The sequence below is a fragment of the Neovison vison genome, chromosome 4 (assembly GCF_020171115.1).
Source record: "Neovison vison isolate M4711 chromosome 4, ASM_NN_V1, whole genome shotgun sequence".
Taxonomy (NCBI): Eukaryota; Metazoa; Chordata; class Mammalia; order Carnivora; family Mustelidae; genus Neogale; species Neogale vison.
In genome coordinates this window covers 226,233,187-226,252,944 of record NC_058094.1, presented here as the reverse complement: position 1 = coordinate 226,252,944, position 19,758 = coordinate 226,233,187, and the positions used below count along the sequence as shown (strand labels likewise).

Below are 19,758 nucleotides of genomic sequence, written 5' to 3'. Positions count from 1 at the left end.
GTCCTTCGCAACACCGCCGGCGTGTCCCCGCGTTCCAGCACCAGGAGCAAGCGCGGGGCGCCACAGGAGGGGACTGCTTGAATAAACAAATGTGATCAATAAAATCACGACCAAGTAAGTCAGGCAGAGTTTCTACAATGAAATACGACGCGGCTGTTCCCGGGAACAGGGCAGCTCCCGGCACACTGCTAGGCACACCGTCCTAGACGCTGCTGGGTTAGCAGACGCACGCCGAGTCGTCCCCTTGGGCGGGGAAAGGTCCCCACGCGTGCCCACCCCCTGCTTTCCCGTCTGTCTCTCTCCTTCTCCATCACAGGGGCCTCTGCTCCCTATTCCTGGCAAAACTAGAACCCCCCAGCTCCCTGCCGGGTCTCCGGGTACCGCTCCCACCAGCCATGTGACAAGCCTCCTGTCGCCCGATGGACTGTCCCCGACCCCACCTCCGGCTGGCAAACCTCACCCCTCTTGCCAACTTCTGCATTTTGTTCCTGCACTTTTCCTTTTCTGCATCACAGATTCCCTTCCTGGGCCGTGACAGTGTCATGGCATTAGCACTCAAACATGCTGGAACATTCTACTCCTTAGAAACCGGCCTCTGCTGACCCACAGTCCCCTCCCCACTGCCTGCCTCTGTTCCTGGCAAAGCTCCTGGAACCAGCCATCAAGCAAGTGCCCCCTCCGTGGTCCTGCCCCCATGAGCCCTCTCCACAAGGCCGCTGCTCTCACCCACCCGTGGCTCATCAAGGGGGCTGTGGCCAACCCCCATGGTCACCTCCAAGAGCTGGCACTCCTGGTGTGGCCTTCCTGGACGTGCTTCTGTCTCTTGGCCACCAGATCCACGTTCTCCTGGTTCTCTTCAGAACGTGGAGGGTCATGGGGTGCAATCCTGACCTCTTCGCTGTCTATACTCGCGCCCAAATCTCTTCCCACTTCTGGTCTGAAACGCCAGGGAGCCGATGTCTCCACCCAGATGCCTCCCTGTTGCTCGGGTACCTTCACTTAGGTCCCTACGGGCACCTCAAACTCACTCCCGCCAGAAGCAGACTCCCTGCCTCCCCAGCCTCTCCCCGAGCCTCCCCTCCTAGGAAAGAGGATCACTCCAGCTGCTCGGGCCAAGACCTTCAGAGCCATATGTCACCTGTTTCCTTCTCTCAGACCCCGTGCCCAGCCTACCAGGAATTCTGGGAATTCTGTCCTCAGAATACATCCGGAAGCAGCTACTTCTCACCACCCTGACTCTCCCTTCGAGATCTGAGCCACGGCGTCTCTCGCTTGGATGACGGGGATAGCGTCTAACGTTTCCTCCCTACTTCCCAGAGCCGTCAGGCCAATCCGCCAGAACAGAAGCCGGATCATGCCCTGCTGTTGTTCCCAACACCATCCCCACATGTCCTCCTGCCACCCCCTGCCATAGTGCCCTCCTCACCTGTCCTAGAATCCTCAGCTGCCCACCGGGTTCCCTCCTTCATGCCCCCCACCTCAGGTTTCCACTCAGATGTCCCCGGGGCTCTGGGACCACAGTCAGGGCAGCCCGGCAGCCACTGAGGAAGGGCCTGGCTAGTGTGGCTAGAGCCGCAGAGGAAAAAAATGCTCCCCAAGGCAGAACAAGCCAAGATAACCCCCAGGCGCCCTCCTGCTCCCACACTCCACAGTCTCCCCCACTTTTCCCCCCTCTGGTCAAACCTGGCCAGACACGAAGTGGGATCGGTTGGCTAAAGGTCCTGGGATGGCAGTTCCGGGGGTGGGGTGGGGGGCGCGACACAGAGCAGGGAGGGACAGAGACTGGATTTAAGGGCAGAGGAAATGACCACCCCACCCCCTGCAAGAGAACAAATCTTGACAGGTTGAAAAACCAGTCTCTCAGGAGGGAGTGGTTACAATGACCCAGTTCTCTAGCTGTCTCTGCTCTTGGTGAACAAATTTTGTCAGTTTCTGAAGGCTGCAAAGACAAAGAAAACCCTTAGACCCAGTGACCCCACCAAGACGCAGACTCTGGTTGCAGCCCTGGCTGAAGCCGCTGCGCTCGCGGCCCAGCCCCAAGACCGAAATGTTTGCTGGCCTCGGTGCTGACCGGCGTGAGCAGAGTCTCGTGAGCGCTCCGTGTTAGCAGCGAGCCCCACGCCTGAGCCTGTGCTCCCCACAAGGCCCTTCTGGTTGCCCCGAGAAACCCTGCATCCACTTCCAGATTCTCAGAACCCCTTGCATCGCTTGTGAATAAGCTACAAGGACAGGAAAATGTTCCTCCAGGCTGCTCGAAGAACAATGAACTCTGTAATTATGCTTCACTTTTTCACCTAGAGGGGAAAATGCTACAATGAGTAGGGATAGGGAGAAAACCCCAAAAGCCAAGGTAAGTCCTTTTGCACAATGGCGCACTGGGAGCTTGTGTTGCAATGATTTAAAATGAGCTTCTGCAAGCCCATAGCAAGGAGTTTCTCTCTCCCCATTTTCTCCCAAGACCTCGTGCAACCCTATGCAGTTTTATTTGGAACATCTAATAAAATACCTTTTTGACCCACATGGCATAAGGAGGACTGTCAAAAAATCACCGTGTCCTTGACAGCCTCCCTGCACAACCAGAGCCCTGGAACTGAGCCTCTCGTAGGCTCTGTCTCTGTACAAAACAGGCATTTATTGATTGTGATGTGAAGGGCTAAGGTTCAAGGACAGGGAGAGACGCTGGCAAGTCTGTGCACGGGTTTTTAGCTCCAGGTGTGGCCGGGCCCTCTGGAAGGGACACCGCTTTCTCTGAGTCAGGATGGAAACTGCATCTGCGGCGAGGGATGGATGTCAAGAGTCGTGTCTGTAACACACCTGAAAATCCAAGACACACGTTGGAGCTCCGCTCTCCAAACACAGCCAGTCCTAAGGCACTGCAAATGTGCTTTTTCTGCAGTCTTGTTAAAAAAAAATGCAAGTTACATGAGCAAATGGTTAAGAGAGGTGTCGGTAAGCACCCTCTCATGCGAGTTCATGTTCACATTTGCACTGTAGTATGGGAAATTTGGGGCTAGTACAATTGCCAAAGAAATTTTCTTTGCTTGGGAAGTTGCTATAAAATAATATAAAATAATTTGCATTTAAAAATGCAAAATAATTTGCATTTAAAAAAATATAAAATAATTTGCATTATTTTATCATGCCCCAAATAGGTTGAGTGGGGGTCAGAAACCTGTCCTGAGCCATATTCCGATAATAGTGGTATTCACAATTTCCCCCGATTGGTCTGTATGCATATCATGCATTCAACGCTTGGGACTAACCAACATACATAGAACCTTTAGTTAAATTCTGCAGCCCAGGGAGTTCAAACCTACTCCCTGGGTGAGAGGAAACATCGGTCACCAGAACAAAAGTCACATGGAACTCTGTAAAGCAGTTATGAATGCAGCCATCGGCAGAACCCAAGACTTCATTCCCAGCTAATGCTGTTTACGTGACCACAACCCTTAGTCAAGGAAGGGGACATAATTGCTGGGATTACCTATTCTTTTATTTAGCAAACAGATGCCTCTCCGCTGCACAGTGCTGTGGGTCACACGTATCCTGCCTGCTGAGTCTGTCATTCTTTAGAACTGCTGAGTGGGTGTTTCGGCACAGAGGCGGTCAAGGCACAGCTGCTCTCTAGAGAAATATGTGAACAGCAAGTCTGTCCTTTGGGAGAACATTGCCACGGAGCTTACCTTTATCTTAATTCGAAGTACTTGGGGGATTGCAGGAGCTGGACGACCCGTAGTTCACTGGCATTTTGGATGAAGTGTCATCTGTAACACAGAGAAAGGAGGCAGCTCATGTGGGTCCCCCGCAAAATCAAAAGGGACCCAGGAAAATTGTCAAGAGATAGGCTGCCCCAAAGCAGCCCTCCCCACTGGTCCTGGGTGCACCTATGGCTCTAACCTTGAACTGATATTAGTGGCCTCCTTTGCACCAGGGAGCAAAAGCTTTCCCAGTCTTACATAATCAGTGCCCGTGTTTAAAGGGAAATAAAATCTGAACGTGACCCTTAGTCCTGGTTTTCTATGATGAGATGACAAGACCCACTTCTCTGGTATCCAACGCATTAGCAAAGCATTCGCAGAGAGTCCTCAGTCCAGACCCTGTTTCATTTTTCCAAGAGGAGCTTTCTGCACAGAACTGAGTGACCAGTTTCCTAATTATACAGACCTACTCAGCTAAGATGTTGGTGTCTCTCCAAGGTCACCCTGAAGGAATTTCCTAGATAGTATTGCTAGCCATGCACAACGCTTTTAAAAGCAAAGGGGGCCATGCTGTTTAGTTTCTTTCCAGAAAGCCCTGAGAATTAAAATCAATAGATAGAAGTTAAATAGACTGCAAAGCCCGTTCTGACAGCTGGCCTCTGTTTCCCTCCTCTGTAAAAGTCTCTGAGAGTTCGAGGGGATTTTAATAGAAAAAATTTTGGAACAACAATTACACAAACACATGTGTGGTTTGAAATGGGGCGAAGAGCATCTCCTCCCATAGAGGTACAAGCCTACAAACCGCCCTAGCGTTGGCTCTTAGTAGGTGCTGTATATCAATCATTAGAGCTGCTGTATATCAATAGCTTACACAAGCGAGGCCCTGATGGAAGCATCTTCCACAAGCCCCCTTTTCCCTGAGAGGCACTGTTTCGAGCCATCTGTGGTGAAGGACCAGGGGCCTTTTGTTTGCTGTTTTTAATTTTCAATTCATTGAGCAGGGGTACTTCTGAAAAACTAAATAAATTTTTTTATTTTAAAAAAATAAAACCACCCAGACCAGAGCAATAAAATTAACAAAGATGTACGATATATACAATGAAGAGAAAATACAAGCTCCCTGCTAAAGAGGCCTTAGAAATCTTCAGAAGATTCTCTTGCAGAAGGAAGAAAGTAGTGTGTTGCTCAGAGCTCCAGAGCAGATCAATGGCAGCCCTGGGGTAGGACTCAAGTCACACTCTTGGAGCCTTCAAGAGGCTTCCCGCAGCCCCCCAGGGTCCTGGCCAGCCTCCACTTCTCATCCTTCCATCGGTCAAAAGGACAGGGCCACACAGGGTGAGGCGGACGCCTCTGGGTAAAATTCTAAAGAGGTGCCAAAAAACTCTATCATGATAAGTCATATCTCAATGCAATTATTTTTTATAGGCAAGGTGACACTGTGGTAACAAATAATTATGAGTGTCAGTGACTTTACCCACTTTGATCAAGTCGGAAGTAAGTTGCCTTCCCCTTTCTTACTGGACACCATTTGGAACATGTGGTCTTTAATGACGGCAGTGGAGGAAAAGTGAGGGAGGCATACGGACTCTGCCTAACGCAGAAATAATGCACATTAAATCTACTCACCATGTCATTGGCCAGAATTAATTACACATTCTCAGCCTAACCGCCAGAACACTGGAAAATGGAGAGAACCACACAGATATTTGGTGACCCAAAACTTTACTCAGACCCCGTGTACTAGCTTCACTGCGTACATAGCCCGTGATACACTTACACATCATCTTCCTCTTTCATGTACAAAGTTTATATAGATCACATAAAACCTTACATATACAGTTATGTATATAAATTTATTATCTATATAATCTGTAGAGACTTTTATGTATACAAACTTTATCTTATGTCCCCCAAAGTCAGAATTTTTCTTAAACACAGGATCAGTAACACTGTTGTCCTGAGCAAAAGGCAAACTCAGTTAAGTCTTTAAATTTTAAATTTTGATACTGTGTTCAGCATAGCTCGTGTTGCATTATTTTTGAGGGCCACACCAGGCCAGTTTCGGCGCCTTCAGAAACAATCAGGGGCAAGGGTCATCATAGGGACACAGTGGCTTGGCATGCCGCTGGCTGAGCTGTGTGCAGCGAGACGGAGGTGAAGATGGGGTTCAGAAGGCATCCCAAAGCAAAACCACCGCAAAAACTCAATTCTAAGACTCCACTGATTAGAAGATATAGGATCAATTTATTAATATCTTTTCAGAAGGTTAAAAAAAAGTCTGTAATCTTCTTCTTTGGCAAGGCCTATAAAAAACACCCAGCTCTCAGAACTATTAACATATGTAATAACAAAAAAGGCTCTTAAAATGTAGGCAATATGGTAAAACTTTATTTTAAGATTTTACTTATTTATTTGATAGAGAAAGAGAGAGAGAGGACAAGCAGGCAGACTGGCAGAGGGAGAATGAAAATCAGGGAGCCCCATGGGGGTTCCATCCCATGGGATCATGACCTGAGCCCAAGGCAGACCCTTAAGCTTAACCGACTGAGCCACCCAGGCGCCCCTACAGTAAAACATTTTAATTTAGGATCCCCAGGCACTGAAGTCTGCACTCCAGCAAAATAAACTCAGAGAACACATAAATTTTATTAATGAATGATTGGGTGCATTTACACAAAGCAACTGACAAAAGAACCTATTAGAATTTCTCACCACTGCCCATTAGCCAGGACAGGCCCCTGACAAAGCTTTTAGCCTGAGCATTAACCCAGGGCTTCCGGATTCTGAACCCTCCCTCCTGGTTCTTGCTGACTTCCCTTCCTGTCTACTTGCTCCTTCCCACCGCTCCCTCCTCCCTTCCCAAGTCAGTTCTCATCAAATGGGAAGATTTCCATGCCCTGGAAAATTAGTACTGTGACAGGGATTAAAATGCTGAGCTAAAGAGATGAAATTTAAGGGACAGCTGGGGAGTAATTTTGAGCAGGTAAGAGTGGGCTCCCTTGGTGGCAAGGTAAAGCGCCCCCCCTTTTCTGCTATTAAGCAGTGTTTCCAGTCATTAGGGGACTAATGAAGATTCATGCCCCCTCCTCCAGACAGTCAGAAAAGGTCAAAGTGTTTAATTCCACACCTGTGGAACCAGAATGTTTACCTGGTTTTTGAACCCAGACTAGTCCCCTCCAGAGCATCTCTACCTTCGGTCAAGCAAGGAAATGCTCCAGGATTTCCCAGTCTGGCTTCGTTCTGGATTGGAGAGCAGGGGAGAAAGAGACGGACGATACAAACCCCTAGGAACCAAGGAACCAAGGAACCACCCAGACTGCAGGGGATTTCACACCAGATGACGAAGGAGGGTTGGAAGGAACCGGGAAAGATGGCTGAAACCCCTGGCTTCTGGCTGGGTGGGAGGCACCACCTAAGAGGTGTCCCCGAGGCCGGCTAATCCCTCCCTCCTGTGAGGAGGGGACTCCTCAAATCACCACACCTGGACAGGAGTTAAAGCCGGCCCGTCACCTTCTTTCTCTGATTAGGGCGAGAGGCGGAGCTGACGTCAGCATTCAGGGCGCTCCAGTGACTTCTGGGGTCACTACGTCCGCAGGACCTAGAGCGGGAAAGGAGGCGGCTCCCGACCGAGCATTCACCCCACTTCCAGCCGGGAACCAAGGTCGCGCCATCCTGGGGCGCTCAGAAGGGGGACGCCACCCCCCAAGTCCCCCGGGCCCGGGCTACGGCCGCGCCAGAGCGGCGACGCGGTGGCACGTGGAAGCCTCGCCGGGGGTTCCAGGGCTCTCCGCACCCCTTGCTTCCCGCAGTCCTGGGAACTCCGCGTCTTCTGCGGCGCGGGGCTGCGGACCCTGCGCCCGCACTTCCCGCTGCTCCGCTGCGCAGCCCCGGGGGAGCCCGGGAGGAGCCGGGTGTGGCGGCGGCTCGGGGCGGGCCGTGACGAGCCGCAGTCCCCCGCAGCACCGACCGCGCTGGGGTCCGCACGGCGCGCGGAGAGGGTCCGGGGCCGCGGCTTTCCCGGAAGCAGGCGCGGGTCCGCGCGCATCCCCACGCCAGCCGGGGCTTCCGCCGCTGCGGGGACGGCGGGCCAGGGCGCGGGGGCGTGTTGCCGGGGGCCGGGCGTAGACCGAGACGCGGGAGCCACGAGACGCATCACAAATGGGCTCCCGGCGAGTCCCGCGTCGCCGCGGCCGCAGGGGAGGGAGGACCCCGCCCGCGGGGCAGGCGACCTCGTGCGGCGACCCGGGGCCGGCTCGGGGCGGCGTGGCGAGCGGGCGAGCGGCGTGCGCCGTGCACTTCCTGTTCAGCGCACGCGGCCTTCCACCGCCCCGCGCTCGCCGAGCCTGCGTCCGGGCCGCGCCGCCCCTCGCTGCCGGCTCCCTGTGCCCGGGACGCGGCGCGGCGGACGGACGCAGCGGGCGCGCCCTCGGGCTGGCCGGGCCCCGCGAGCCGAGCCGCCGCCGGGACTCGGGCGCGCAGCCGAGCGGGAGCCCAATTGCCTGGGCGTTCGCGTTTGCGCCTCCCCCTCCCGCCTCCCCTCTCTGGCCCGGCGGGGGGACGGGCCGGGCTCCAGACTCCGGGCTGGTTCATTCTGCGGCCGAGGATTATATTTACATGCAAACTGTCTCGCTGTCGCCAGACGGTGCGCTTGGGCGCAGGCACGGAGGGTCGTTTCCCAGATTACTGTCCTTCCGTGCACCTGCCTTGCGGATTACCTCTGGGAATCCGTGCGAGGAGCTGAGAGGGTGGAGAATGCTGCTTCGCTTCGCAAAAGGAAGAAAACTTTGTCACCCGGCGGGGGACCTCTGCCACGCGTAAGCCGGAGAGACACCAGAGCCCGTACGGCCTCTGGCTTTAATTTTGCATCGCTGAGCTCTACGGAGGAAGAGGACACGTGAACTCCGCGCCCACGCCGACCGCCATCCGTCCCGGCGGCGGCGGCCCGAGGTACCTGCGCCACCGTCCCTCCCCGCGGAAGTCCCCACGCGGCGTCTTCGGGGTGGACGGAGGGTAATAAAGACTCGCGTCTGGAGGCCGGCAGCAGGGCCCGGGCGGGGAAGGAGAGGACCGAACTGCGGGAACGAGTCACCCGGAATTAACTTCTGGTGAAAGTTATGGGAAGCGCGGCCATGGACACCAAGAAGAAGAAAGACGTTTCCAGCCCCGGCGGGAGCGGCGGCAAAAAAATCCCCAGCCAGAAGAGGCGTTCGCTGCGAGTGCACATCCCGGTGAGTGCCCGCAGCGCGGTCCCCAGCTCCCCACCCTCGCGTCGCGGCCGACCCCGGCGCCGAAGCGGTTAACGCGGGACGCCCCGCGCGCGCCGTGCGTGCCCCTCCTGTCACTTCGGGCGCTCGGGGATGGGTGGCGGCGCGGGGTCGAGCTGGGCCGCCGAGCTAGGCTCCATCTCTCTCCCCAGCGGCGCGCGGCCGGGACTCGGCGACCGCTGCGGCGGGGGCGCGGGAGGGGGCGCGGGGCGCGGCTGGCGGCGGGCTGGGCGTTGCCCCGGATCCCGCCCGGTGCGGGTGCTGGGGGCGGTGCGTAGTGTTGTTTTGTTGAAAAGGACGGTGTGGACTGCACTCGGGAGAGGTGGAGCCGCGCGGCTGCCGGGGACGCAGGGGAGGGGCGGTGGGCGGGGACAGCAGGCGGGTGTGTATGGGGGGGTGTGGGTGTGTGTGGCTGTGTAGCTGTCCCCCAGCCAAAGGACCTTCCTCCTCCCCGATTCCCCTCGGGGTGTGCCGGGGCCCGGGGCGGGGAGCTGCTCTGCAGCCGCTCCTTTTGCCTGCTCCCTCCCGCCACCCCTGGGGAGCACATTTCGGGCTACTGGGGACTCGGGATTCGCTAACACATGCGGAGCTGCTGCGAACTTCAGCCCCGGCCACGCCGGCAGCCCGCGTCCGGACTTTGGCGACATCGATCGGTCTGCGGCTCGACTCTTGCGCCCACCCTAGGGGTTTGCCTACCCAGGTAGCCCTGGCCTTCCCCAGCTCCCCTGTGGACGAGTCAGATAGCAGGACGTGCAGCGCGGCCCTTACCTGCACCCGAAAGAAACCCCCAACTGAGTCACGCCCCTGGCCTCCACCAACCGAGTGGATGTTTGTGCAAGCACACGAACGCGCGGATGCACGCGCCCAGACACATGCATACGCAAAGAGCAGACGGCTCCAGGAAGAACGTGATTTTGTTCTCCCTGTGGGGATGACTGGTCCTGGGCATAGGGAGGGAGCGCAGGGTTGAGTCCCACTCTGTTGAGTCCCACCCTCAGAGGCCTGCCGGGGACTGGGCAGGATTGGGGTGGGGCTGCTTGCCACTCCCTTCCCTCGCAAACCCCTCGAGGCCCCTTCCTTATGCGTTTGTTGAAGGCAGCTCCTTTCCCTTGCCCACACTTGGATGGAGAAGGTCTGTGTGTGGTGGAGGGAGCCAGCCCTGCCTCTGCTGCGGAAAGCTCAGGGGGCAGGTAACCTGGTGCTCCGGGGCCAGCTGGGTGGTGACCCAAATATGCAGGAGTAAGCACCCCATTTTAGAATGGATTATTGTTGTTTACATGGCTGACATGAGACTTTTTAGCTGTATTTGTAAATGAAAACTTAGACAAGGGTATTACCAGTCTCCCTCAAGCGCCCGTCCATCCATTCAGTGAGCCCTTTACCACTCGCTTTCTCCCATCTGTCAGAGATAATTTGCTTTGCCTACCTGAGAGCGATATGGAAATAAAATAAGTCATGGGAAAGCGCTTGCAAATTTAAAGTATTATAAACACGTATGGCTATTGTGTTGACATCAGAGCAACAGGTTTTAAAAGGAGAGGCATGGAGGGGCGCCTGGGGGTCTCAGTGGGTGAAGCCTCTGCCTTCGGCTTAGGTCATGATCTCAGGGTCCTGGGATCGAGCCCCAAGTCCGGCTCTCTGCTCAGTGGGGAGCCTGCTTTCCCCTCTCTCTGTCTGCCTCTCTGCCTGCTTGTGATCTCTGTCTGTCAAATAAATAAATAAAATATTTTTAAAAAGAGAGAGAGAGACATAGAGAAAAGAAAGGGACACTTGCCAGTGTCACGTCGTATTGTCCTGAGGCCGACTGTGTGCACGGTGTGTGCTTGGGGCCGCTGGAGGGTTGCTGCTAGTGGTTTGTGTGGGTCAAAATCCAGAAGCCGGGAAAGGGCTAAGAGGCCACACTGTGAGAGCGGAAGGGCCATGATGGAGCTGGAATATCTGACCCCCCTTCTTGCTCACTGGACATGATTTAGGCTGCTTTAAACAGCCTTCTGGCATGTTACATCTCTTGCTGAAAGTGCTGTTCACTCACGTGTTCCACAGCATGCGTGTACTGCTCTAGTTGATGGTGAGATCTAGCGGGGCAAGAGAGGGGCTCTGTCTCCCTCCTTATAGGACTTGCTTTTGCCGGTGGGACGGGGGGTCTTGTCACCCAGGTAATGGGTAACAGGTAATGACCTGTTGATCTGTGTTGGTGTAGGTCAGAGCTGTGCTCTAGCTGGGAAATAAGGTGTTCAGGCAAATGCTAGCACATGTCCCAAGGGCATCAGATGACCGGTGCTGGCGGCACCTGCTTTCAGAGGGGACAGCGGACTGACGTGTTCGCAGAGACATCCGACCCAGAGCCGGTGGGCAGGACAGAGACACATGTGAGAACCTGGGTCACTCCCGCTAGGGGACCAGCTTGAGCACCTCCGTGAGCTGGGGGTTGGATGACTGCTTTCAGGCACAGCGCGGAGCCCCTTCTCGGGGAAGAAAGGGTTTGAGAATCAGGGTTCTCAGAAACAGGCTGAGGTCCGATCAAAGAGGACTCTGAAGCAAGGTTGCCAGGTGTAGCAGATAAAAATACTGAACGACCAGTTAAAGTAGGATTTTAGATAAACGATGGGTAACTTTTTGTGTGTGGATGTCCCGTGGACCCTTTGGGAAAGCGTACAGTAAAAAATCGCCCACTGTTAGCTGAGATCCCAATTGAACCAGGCGTCCTGCCTCTTACCTGGCAGGTCTACCCAGAAGGCAGCCTGAGGGAGTGAGGACTTCGGCCTAAAGGTGCCAGGAAGCTGCTGCAGACACAGCTGATGCCCTGCCCTTGCCCCCGTGGCTACCCAGTGCTCGTGGGGCCCTGCGGGACAGCTCCGCTCCACGCCACGGCTGACCTCTGTGTTCTCGTCTTCAAGAGACCTCCTTGAGGGTGCCAGTTTGCTCAGCCCCAGTGCAGGCTGGCGGGAGTGTGGGATTGGGGCTATGCCCTAAGGGGCGACCCGCAGCTGAGGAGGGACGTGAGTGGGTGGTCCCCCTGCTTCCCCATTCCCTGGTGCCATGTGTTCCACAGGAAGCCCCGGAGGGTCTCAGCGGTGTCCAGGCAGGGCTGCCCACACTGGTGTCCATTCATTCATATGCCCTTAGTGGCTCATCTGGCTCTCCTGCCTAGGATAGACTGCTGGATCTTAAGTCATTGTCTTGCTCTCTTGGGGGGGATCCAAATTAAGAAGCAGTTAAGCTTGGGGCACCCAGGTTGCTCTGTTGTGAAGTGTCTGCCTTCGGCTCAGGTCATGATCCCAGGGTCTGGGATCGAGCCCCGCATCGGGCTTCCTGCTCAGTGGAGAACCTGCTTCTCCCTGTCCCCTCCCCCTGCTTGTGCTCTCCCTCTCTCACTGTCTTTCTTTCTCTATGTCAAATAAATAAATAAATTTTTTTTAAAAAGCAGTTAAATGTGATGAAAGCGACATCAGGAGAGTTAGCCTGGGAGCAGCACACACAGGGCTGAGAATCAGGGTTCGTGGAATGAGGGCTCGGGGGCAGGGGCCAGCTCAGTTGCCCTGGCAAATATCCAGAGATGAGGCTTTGAGGGGCTGAACGCAGGCCTGAGGGAGGAGGACGCGGACTGAGTTACCTCAGGGCTTCAGGGTGGGTGGTATAAGGAAGCAGGGGAGACAGTCCCAGCCGAGCTGAGCTGAGCACAGCAGAGTCCTCAGCCCCAGGCCCAGCTGATCCCTGATGTCCTGAAAACGTCATTTCCAAGGACATTTGGGATTCTGAGCAGTGGGTCCTGGGACACCGGCAGTCCCGTGAGTGGGCGACTTGGTGGCGTTAAGTCCACTGGCAGGGAAGAGGCCTCGTGAGGTCTCCAGTGTGTCCACACAGCTTGTCCATGCACTGAACTGGATCGAGGCCCATTTGGACACGGATTGGCCTCTGTCTCTACCTCCGTATCTGGTGCATACACAGAACCATGACCTAGAGTGTTCGGGGTTGGAACCACTGCAGACCTCCCTCCCAGGCTCGGATCGTCTGAACCATCTTTACCCTCCTTGCTACCAAGAGCACCTGTCGTGCCCTGAGACACCAGAAAAGAGGGGTCCATTTTAGGGGAGGCCCGTGGGCCTGTGGGTTGTAACAGGTCTTGGGGACTTGGAATCACCCACTACATTAACTATGAATTGAATTTCGTTGAAGGGAGAATGGCCACTGGGCCTAACGGAGGATGAGGCCCAACTTGGTGTTAGCCTCTTTCTTAGGTAGATGGGATCACCTTTCTAGGAAAACACTCTAGAGTCTTGTCAAGGGAAAGGGAATGTGGGAGTCAGGAGAGAAGTGGCAGGGTGAGTGTGGACTCCTTCGGGGTTGCACTGGGCCTTAAAAGGAACAGGAGTCGAGCCTTCTTTAGAACCCTGACAGCTTGGTGACTCGCCCTGCTTCTCTTCCCTTAGCCTTCATCCCGAATGTAAAGCAGGAATCACAATGAAGGTGGTAGGAATGGTTTTGGAAAAGAACTCTGTAGAAGCCTCGCTGGGTGTGGCATTCTGCCAGAACTGTGCCAGAGGCACCGTTGTTCTTTCCCTTTTTCTTTCTCAGAAGAAATCTCTTCCGTATTCATGCTGAAGTTCGCGTATGGCAGGCGTATGTTACTTGATGACCGTTGGTCAGCATACTGTGGCTCTTTGGAACTGTTTACAAGCCAGTGATGAAGCAGGAGGCCCCAGGGGAGTGGAAGGCTTCCAAGAAAAGGACCCTGTGGGAGCCTCGGGACACAGAGTCAGGTGCCAAGGAGCTCGGCCTTGTGGCAATGCCTCCATCTTACCACGGACAGAAGGCACTTTTCCCTGGGCCTCTTGGGAGAGGTGCTCCAGAAATCCTTCGCAGTCACTGTGGACAAACTAAAAATAGAACCAGGAGAAGCTGGCTGGTCAGAGAAGGTTGTGGAGACACCACTTGGCTTGGACAGTCCTGTCGCCCGTGATGATTTTGACTGTGGAGTCCCCAGAGGGAAGCCTTGTGCTGCTTGAGGCCTGGACACCCCCTCCCCCCACTGGAGGTGGGCCTGGACCAGCATCCTCCATCATAGATCCACTCTGCGGAGAGACTCCAGAAGGGGGGGCACGGGCTGGCTGCAGGTGGGGGTGGGAGCTGTCCTGCTGCCCCTTGGGGCTGGAGGACCGAACGCCGAGAACGCTCACTACCTTTGGTCCCATCACCAAAACAGCCTGGACTGAGCCTGGGGGAAGGAAAAAGGGGTGCCATGCAGGACAGTGCGGTATCAGTTTTGATCTTGGCCTTGACCTTAGTTGGTTTCTACCCCTTGAACAAGATTTTGCGGGGTGAGGGTTTCAAGCAGGGTCTTTCAAAGTGTGGGTCCTGGACCTGCTTAAGTCCAAGTACCCAGTGTGTGTTTGAGATCTGAATTTCCAAGTATCAGCCCAGACGTACTGAGTCAGAATCTCTGAAAGGTGGGGCCGTGGTTCCGTGTATCTGATAAGTTCCCCAGGGCATCTCACACCTATAGTGGTTTAAAAACATCAACTTCCCTGTTGTTAATGCTGCTCTGTTTCTTCTGCCCCGTGAGCTGTTCTTTCCACCTCTATTTAGGTATCCATTCATCCATCTGTCCATCTGTCCACCTACTCGTGTATCTGCCTTTCTACCCATCTAGCATCACCTACCACGTGCACCGTTTGTCATTGAGAAGAGGTGTCCTTGGCTACTGACCCTGCGCAGACAGGATACTGCTGACTTCCAAACAAAGATGAGAGCCTGCCTCAGCCCCTGGCCCGGGCAGCCCCGTGTGGGCCAGCCTGTTAGGCCCCACTGTCACGTTTCTTGATTCAGCCCTCTGGTGCATCGTGGGTGCCCTGAGCAGGCTCGTGTAGAGCCCTGAGTATGATCTCGGGACCTTCGGGCTTCCGATGATGGAGGCCCCAGAACTGTCCTGTGACACCAGGGTTTATCAGTGAGGACTGGGTATATCTCGCCAGATGTGAGTACGGCAGACTGAGGAGCAGGCTTCCCAGAGTGTGGGCAGAGCATGTTGGCTGAGTGCCAGGAATGCGCCAGTCTGGCCCTCAGCCTCTGGAGGGAACAGGTAGGAAGGGAATGCATTGAGAAGTCCCTTCCCTGCGGGCCGTCCCCTGCAGAGTGTGCGCGGATCTCCACGGACCAGTTCTTGTGAAATGACCAGAGCGTGCACGAAACTCAGGGATTTGCTGAATCACTGTTCTGTGCCTTGGGGTGCCCACCTTAGCGCTGGGGTGTACCCTTCTCTTGTCCTCTTGTCCCCACTTTACAGTGGCCCCACTGAGAACAAGCACATGCCCCGTCCCATGGTGCGATGACGCGCCGGGAGCAGAACGTGATCTTCGTTTCAGCCTGGCCCGTGCTGCCCGGGTCCCACTCGAGTACCCGTCGGGAGTGGGCTTTAAGACCCTTGCACAAAGCAGGCTCTGAATACTCTCTAGTGTCCTCATGCCCACTACTGATGCCGGGGACCATGATTTCTCCCAAAGGACATCTCTGGCAGTCAGGTGGCAAAGCCAGAAGCCGCCACCCGATAGAGCTCGTGTGTTCAACATTGCGTCTTTCCACGTACCATGTGAGAATTCTCGTTGCCTGATAAGTATCTCTGCCTTGCCTGTTTTTTTTTGGGGGGGGGTTTCTGCCCTCCTCCGGTGAGCCCCAGCAAAGCTATAGTCTACGGCTCATCTCCAGCCAGCGGTTGCACTTCTGAGTGTCCTACCACTTGCTGGACGGGAGGGGCACGGGGGCACTTGGTACTTGCAAGCACCTTTCTGCCCACTCAGACTTCATCCCGTGACTTCTGAGTCACTCTGTACCCGCTAAAACCGTTCTGCAAACACGTGTGCTTTTCGATGATGCCCACGGTGTTCAATGTTCCTTGACTATTTTCTTTTGCTTTTCCCATTTTCCGTTTGGTTCAGCTCACAGCCAACGATGTTCTGTGTCTGGGCACCATTTCACTTTTACGGGGGCGACTCAGGCTACCGAGCCGGGCCGCGGACACTCTTCAGAGCTGGGCCAGGATCCAGCGCTCTTTCTTCCCGTTCTCCTCCAGCCGCCCTCCCTCGGACCCTGAACGGTGAACACGGTCCACACGAAGCACCGCTCTCTCCTGCGTCTTTCAGGCCGGGGGACTGACCCATCTTGAAATACCATGACAGCAATGTTAGATGTTATCAAGTCTCCTAAAATGTTTGACCAAGGCTGTTGAGATGCCAAGCAGGCAGGAGTTGAGGCGGAGCCCTTAATCTGCTTGGTTAGGTGACTGTGATGTTGCCCTGAGATGGACAGAGGGGCCACGAGAGTCAGGCTGCGTCCCTGAGGCTCGGCCACGGGGAACCCTTCGAGACCGTACTGCGCGGTGTGTGCATGGGAGCAGAGGAAGCCGCTGGATCTTCCCTGCTTGCTCTCTCGCCGGTGTGGCCCGCAGTGGAATGGCTAATCCTAGTCTCTCTCTCTCTCTCTCTCTCCCACTGCCTACTTGGAAAATAATTTGATCTCTAGTCTTTTCCTTCCCGTTGACAGGAAACTCTTCTCTGCCAGCTCACGGCTTGTCACAGACCAATCAGATATCATCCAGACTTTGGGGTTTCTGCCAAGGCCTTTGTGTTTTAATCTACTCTGACCTGGCAGCGATGTTGCTGGTGAATGTACAAGAAAGACCAGTTTGCTCTTGGTAAACCCCTGGGGTCCAGGCCTTTTCCCATGAGGCCCAGGCTGTCGGGAGCCCTGCAGCTCTGTTACCCTCCTGCTGGGGAAGAGGGAGTCCCGAGGGGCTGGGCCTGCTGCGGGGTGAAGCCCAGGGCACTCCCAGAATGCCAGGGGTAAAGAGGTATGGGGCGGTGCACGCAGGGGCAGGACGCAACCCGGCCAGGGGAGAATTTTAGAAAGTGGGACACCGGCTCCTCCGTTTTGAAAGAAAAGGAGGGCTAGGGAATTGCTGGGAATCATATTTTTAGTTAGGCAGGGCTAAAGCTGGCTCTGGGAAACCAGTCACCTCATTGCGTCTGTTTTCCAAGTGAGGCTGTGGCCCAAGGATACAAAGATGAACAGGGTTATGGGTTGAATTATGTCCCCAAAAAGATATGTTGAAGTCCGGACCCCTGAAGTGGGAGCCTGTGAATGTGACCTTATTTGGAAATAGGGTCTACGTGCGTGGAATTAGCTCAGCTAAGACGAGGCCATGAGGCTGGGCCCCGCGTCCAGGATGAGTGGCGCCCTTCGAGGCAGAGGACTGTGTGGGCGCAGATGCGGAGGGAAGGTCCCGTGAGGACAGAGACAGGGACTGGAGGAGGGCAGCCGCAACCCTGGAGCCCCTGAAAGCTGGAAGAGGCAAGAGGGGATCCTCCCTTCGAGGATTTGTGGGGAGCATGGCCCTGCAGACCCCTGCTCTCAGACTTCTGCCCTCCAGAAATGTAAGAGAATACAGCTCGGCTCTTTGAAGCCGCCTTGCCTACGACACCGTGTTGTGGCCTCAGGGACCGAACACAACAGGGTCTCTGCCTTCGAAGCATGCCGGGGCAGCAGACCAAGGACTGCCCCTCGTGTTGTGGTAATCACGTGAGCAGGCTCCTCGAGGGGCCAGGACACCCCAGCACGGCCCTGGGGTGGGTAGTCCAAGGCCTGCCAATCTGTCTCACTCCCTGCTCTCCCGCTTCCTCGGCTGCGTTTCCCCCAGATCCGGGTCGGCATCCCGTCCCCTCTGTGACTGCTCCCCTCTGCTGGAAAGCCTGGCAGGGTGGGTGGGGCTGGGCCAGGAACCCAGAAAACATGGGAGTAATGAGACCGGGGTGGCAGCTCCAGGATCCCGCTCGTCCAGAGCCCCTTCTCTCCGACCTAGAGTGGAGACGGCAGGAGAGGGAGCTGGTGGCCCAGCTCGGTCTCCTGCTCGGCGTCCAGAAGGCTGGCAGCTCTCTGTCGCCTCGTAGCACGGGCCGCGCACACAGCCTCTGGGTCACGGGCCTGAGGCCATCATCACCTGGCCCCATTCTTGTCTACACTACGGCATGTGGTGTAACCAAACAGCCCAGAGGTTCCTCCTCCACATTCATTCGCCCCTCCGTGAGTGGTTTCCTTCAGAACAGTTGACTGATCAATGTCACTGATTATCCGATGCCATCGGGGATGGCACGGTTGTCATCAGATTTAGCTAATGGTCACCGAGCACTTGCTCTGTGGCAGGCGTGTCCTTCGTACAAGGCATCTCTCTATCTCAAAAATAAGCCTGTGAAATAGCTTTACTCTTACTAGCAGTGTTCCTAGCCTCACCACAGAGAAGGAACGTAGGCTGTCCGTGGCCCACAACTGTTCCAGCTCAATTCGCCTAGAAAGCTCTCGGCTGTGTTTTAATTGGGTTTCTGATGTCTGTGCTTGGCCGCACCCCAGCCCTGGCTTCTGATGTCCCGTGTCCAGTCCGGGCAGTGTGAGGGTGGGAGGCAACACCACACAAAAGACAGGACCCCTGGTCTGGGCTGCTGCCTTTCGGCCGTTTGCCCTTGGGCTTGACTAGGTCTCTTCTCCTGACGAGGCTACCGCATTCTTTAATGAAGGTCATTGAAAGAAATTCTTTATCTTCTCATCTCAAAAATAAATAGCCTGCCTTGTATAATTTCATCTGTCTTATTCTTTAGTTCTTTCTCATTTACTCTTTAATTAACGGAATCTTAGTATGAGCACTAAACCAGGAATGGGGAAATCCTGTGCGGGGTCTTTGGCCACACAGCTGCAGAGGCTTTTCCTACAAAGTTAGCAGACCCTTCTCAAAGGCCTGCTATGTGCCAGGCACCGTGCACGGCTCAGAGAGGACAGCTTGGACCCTCCCCTGACAAGGCTTGGAGTCTGCAGGGGAGCCTCAAACATCCGTCACCATCCAGTTCACCTTTGCTGTCAGTTATCAGAACACCCCAAAAACATAGTGACTTAAAACAATATACATTTACTCTTTCTCAAATACATACAATATGTATAATAATAGGTATTATATATAATGAATGTGTTGATTACATTGTTACATAAATATATATTAAAACATAGGTATGGGGCACGTGGGTGGTCAGTGGATTAAGCCTCTGCCTTCAGCTCGGGTCATGATCTCAGGGTCCAGTGATCGAGCCCCACGTCCAGTTCTCTGTTCAGCGGGGAGCCTGCTTCCCCACCTCTCTCTCTGCCTGCCACTCGGGCTACCTGTGATCTCTCTCTCTTTGTCAAATAAATGAATAAAATGTTTAAAAAAAACCCATAGCTGTAGATCAATGTAACCTATAACACATTACTCAATTATAATGTGTAATAATTAATACAGTGACTTCTTAAATAGGTTTATATGTGACATAGTAATGTTATTTAATGATTAATGTTATATAATTAATACATACTTATTTTGATATAACATTTAGAAATATATATAACATATACTGTATACACATAATTTTTATTTATTTTAGAGGGAGTGAGAGACAGAAAAAGATTTGGGTGTGAGTGGTGGGGAAGAGCCCAGGGAGAGGAACAAGCAGACTCCTCACTAAGCATGGAGCCTGACACAGGGCTCAACCCCACGACCCTGAGATCATGACCTGAACCAGAACCAAGGATCAGACGCTCAAATGACTGGACCACCCAGGGGACCCTGCCTAATTCTTATATCCCGAGACTACAGAAGAGGGTTGCAGGCTGCATCTCCACGGGGCTCAGTCACCACGAATGCAGGCAAGTGGTGCTTCCTGAGGGACGGGGGGCCTCGAGGGGCTGTGAACAAGGCGGGAGCCATGGAGCTGGGCTCCTTCCAA

At 54.6% G+C, this 19,758-nt stretch overlaps 1 protein-coding gene and 1 long non-coding RNA gene across 3 annotated transcripts in view; one reads left to right on the top strand and one right to left on the bottom strand.

Moving 5' to 3' along the window:
- Positions 1 to 2,611: 2,611 nt before the first annotated feature.
- LOC122905218 lies at positions 2,612 to 4,695 on the bottom strand. The gene is made up of 3 exons (XR_006384333.1): positions 4,570 to 4,695; positions 3,684 to 3,764; positions 2,612 to 2,814 (listed from the first exon to the last, which is right to left on the bottom strand). It is a non-coding gene; the product is annotated as an uncharacterized LOC122905218 (long non-coding RNA).
- Positions 4,696 to 8,153: 3,458 nt separating this feature from the next.
- Positions 8,154 to 19,758, top strand: part of PRKAG2 (protein kinase AMP-activated non-catalytic subunit gamma 2) — a 243,714-nt gene continuing 232,109 nt past the window's right edge. For both annotated transcript variants that reach the window (XM_044246872.1, XM_044246871.1), the window contains exon 1: positions 8,154 to 8,926. In XM_044246872.1, the coding sequence (XP_044102807.1) occupies positions 8,813 to 8,926 (114 nt within the window). In that variant the 5' untranslated portion in view covers positions 8,154 to 8,812. The remainder of the gene's footprint in view (positions 8,927 to 19,758) is intronic.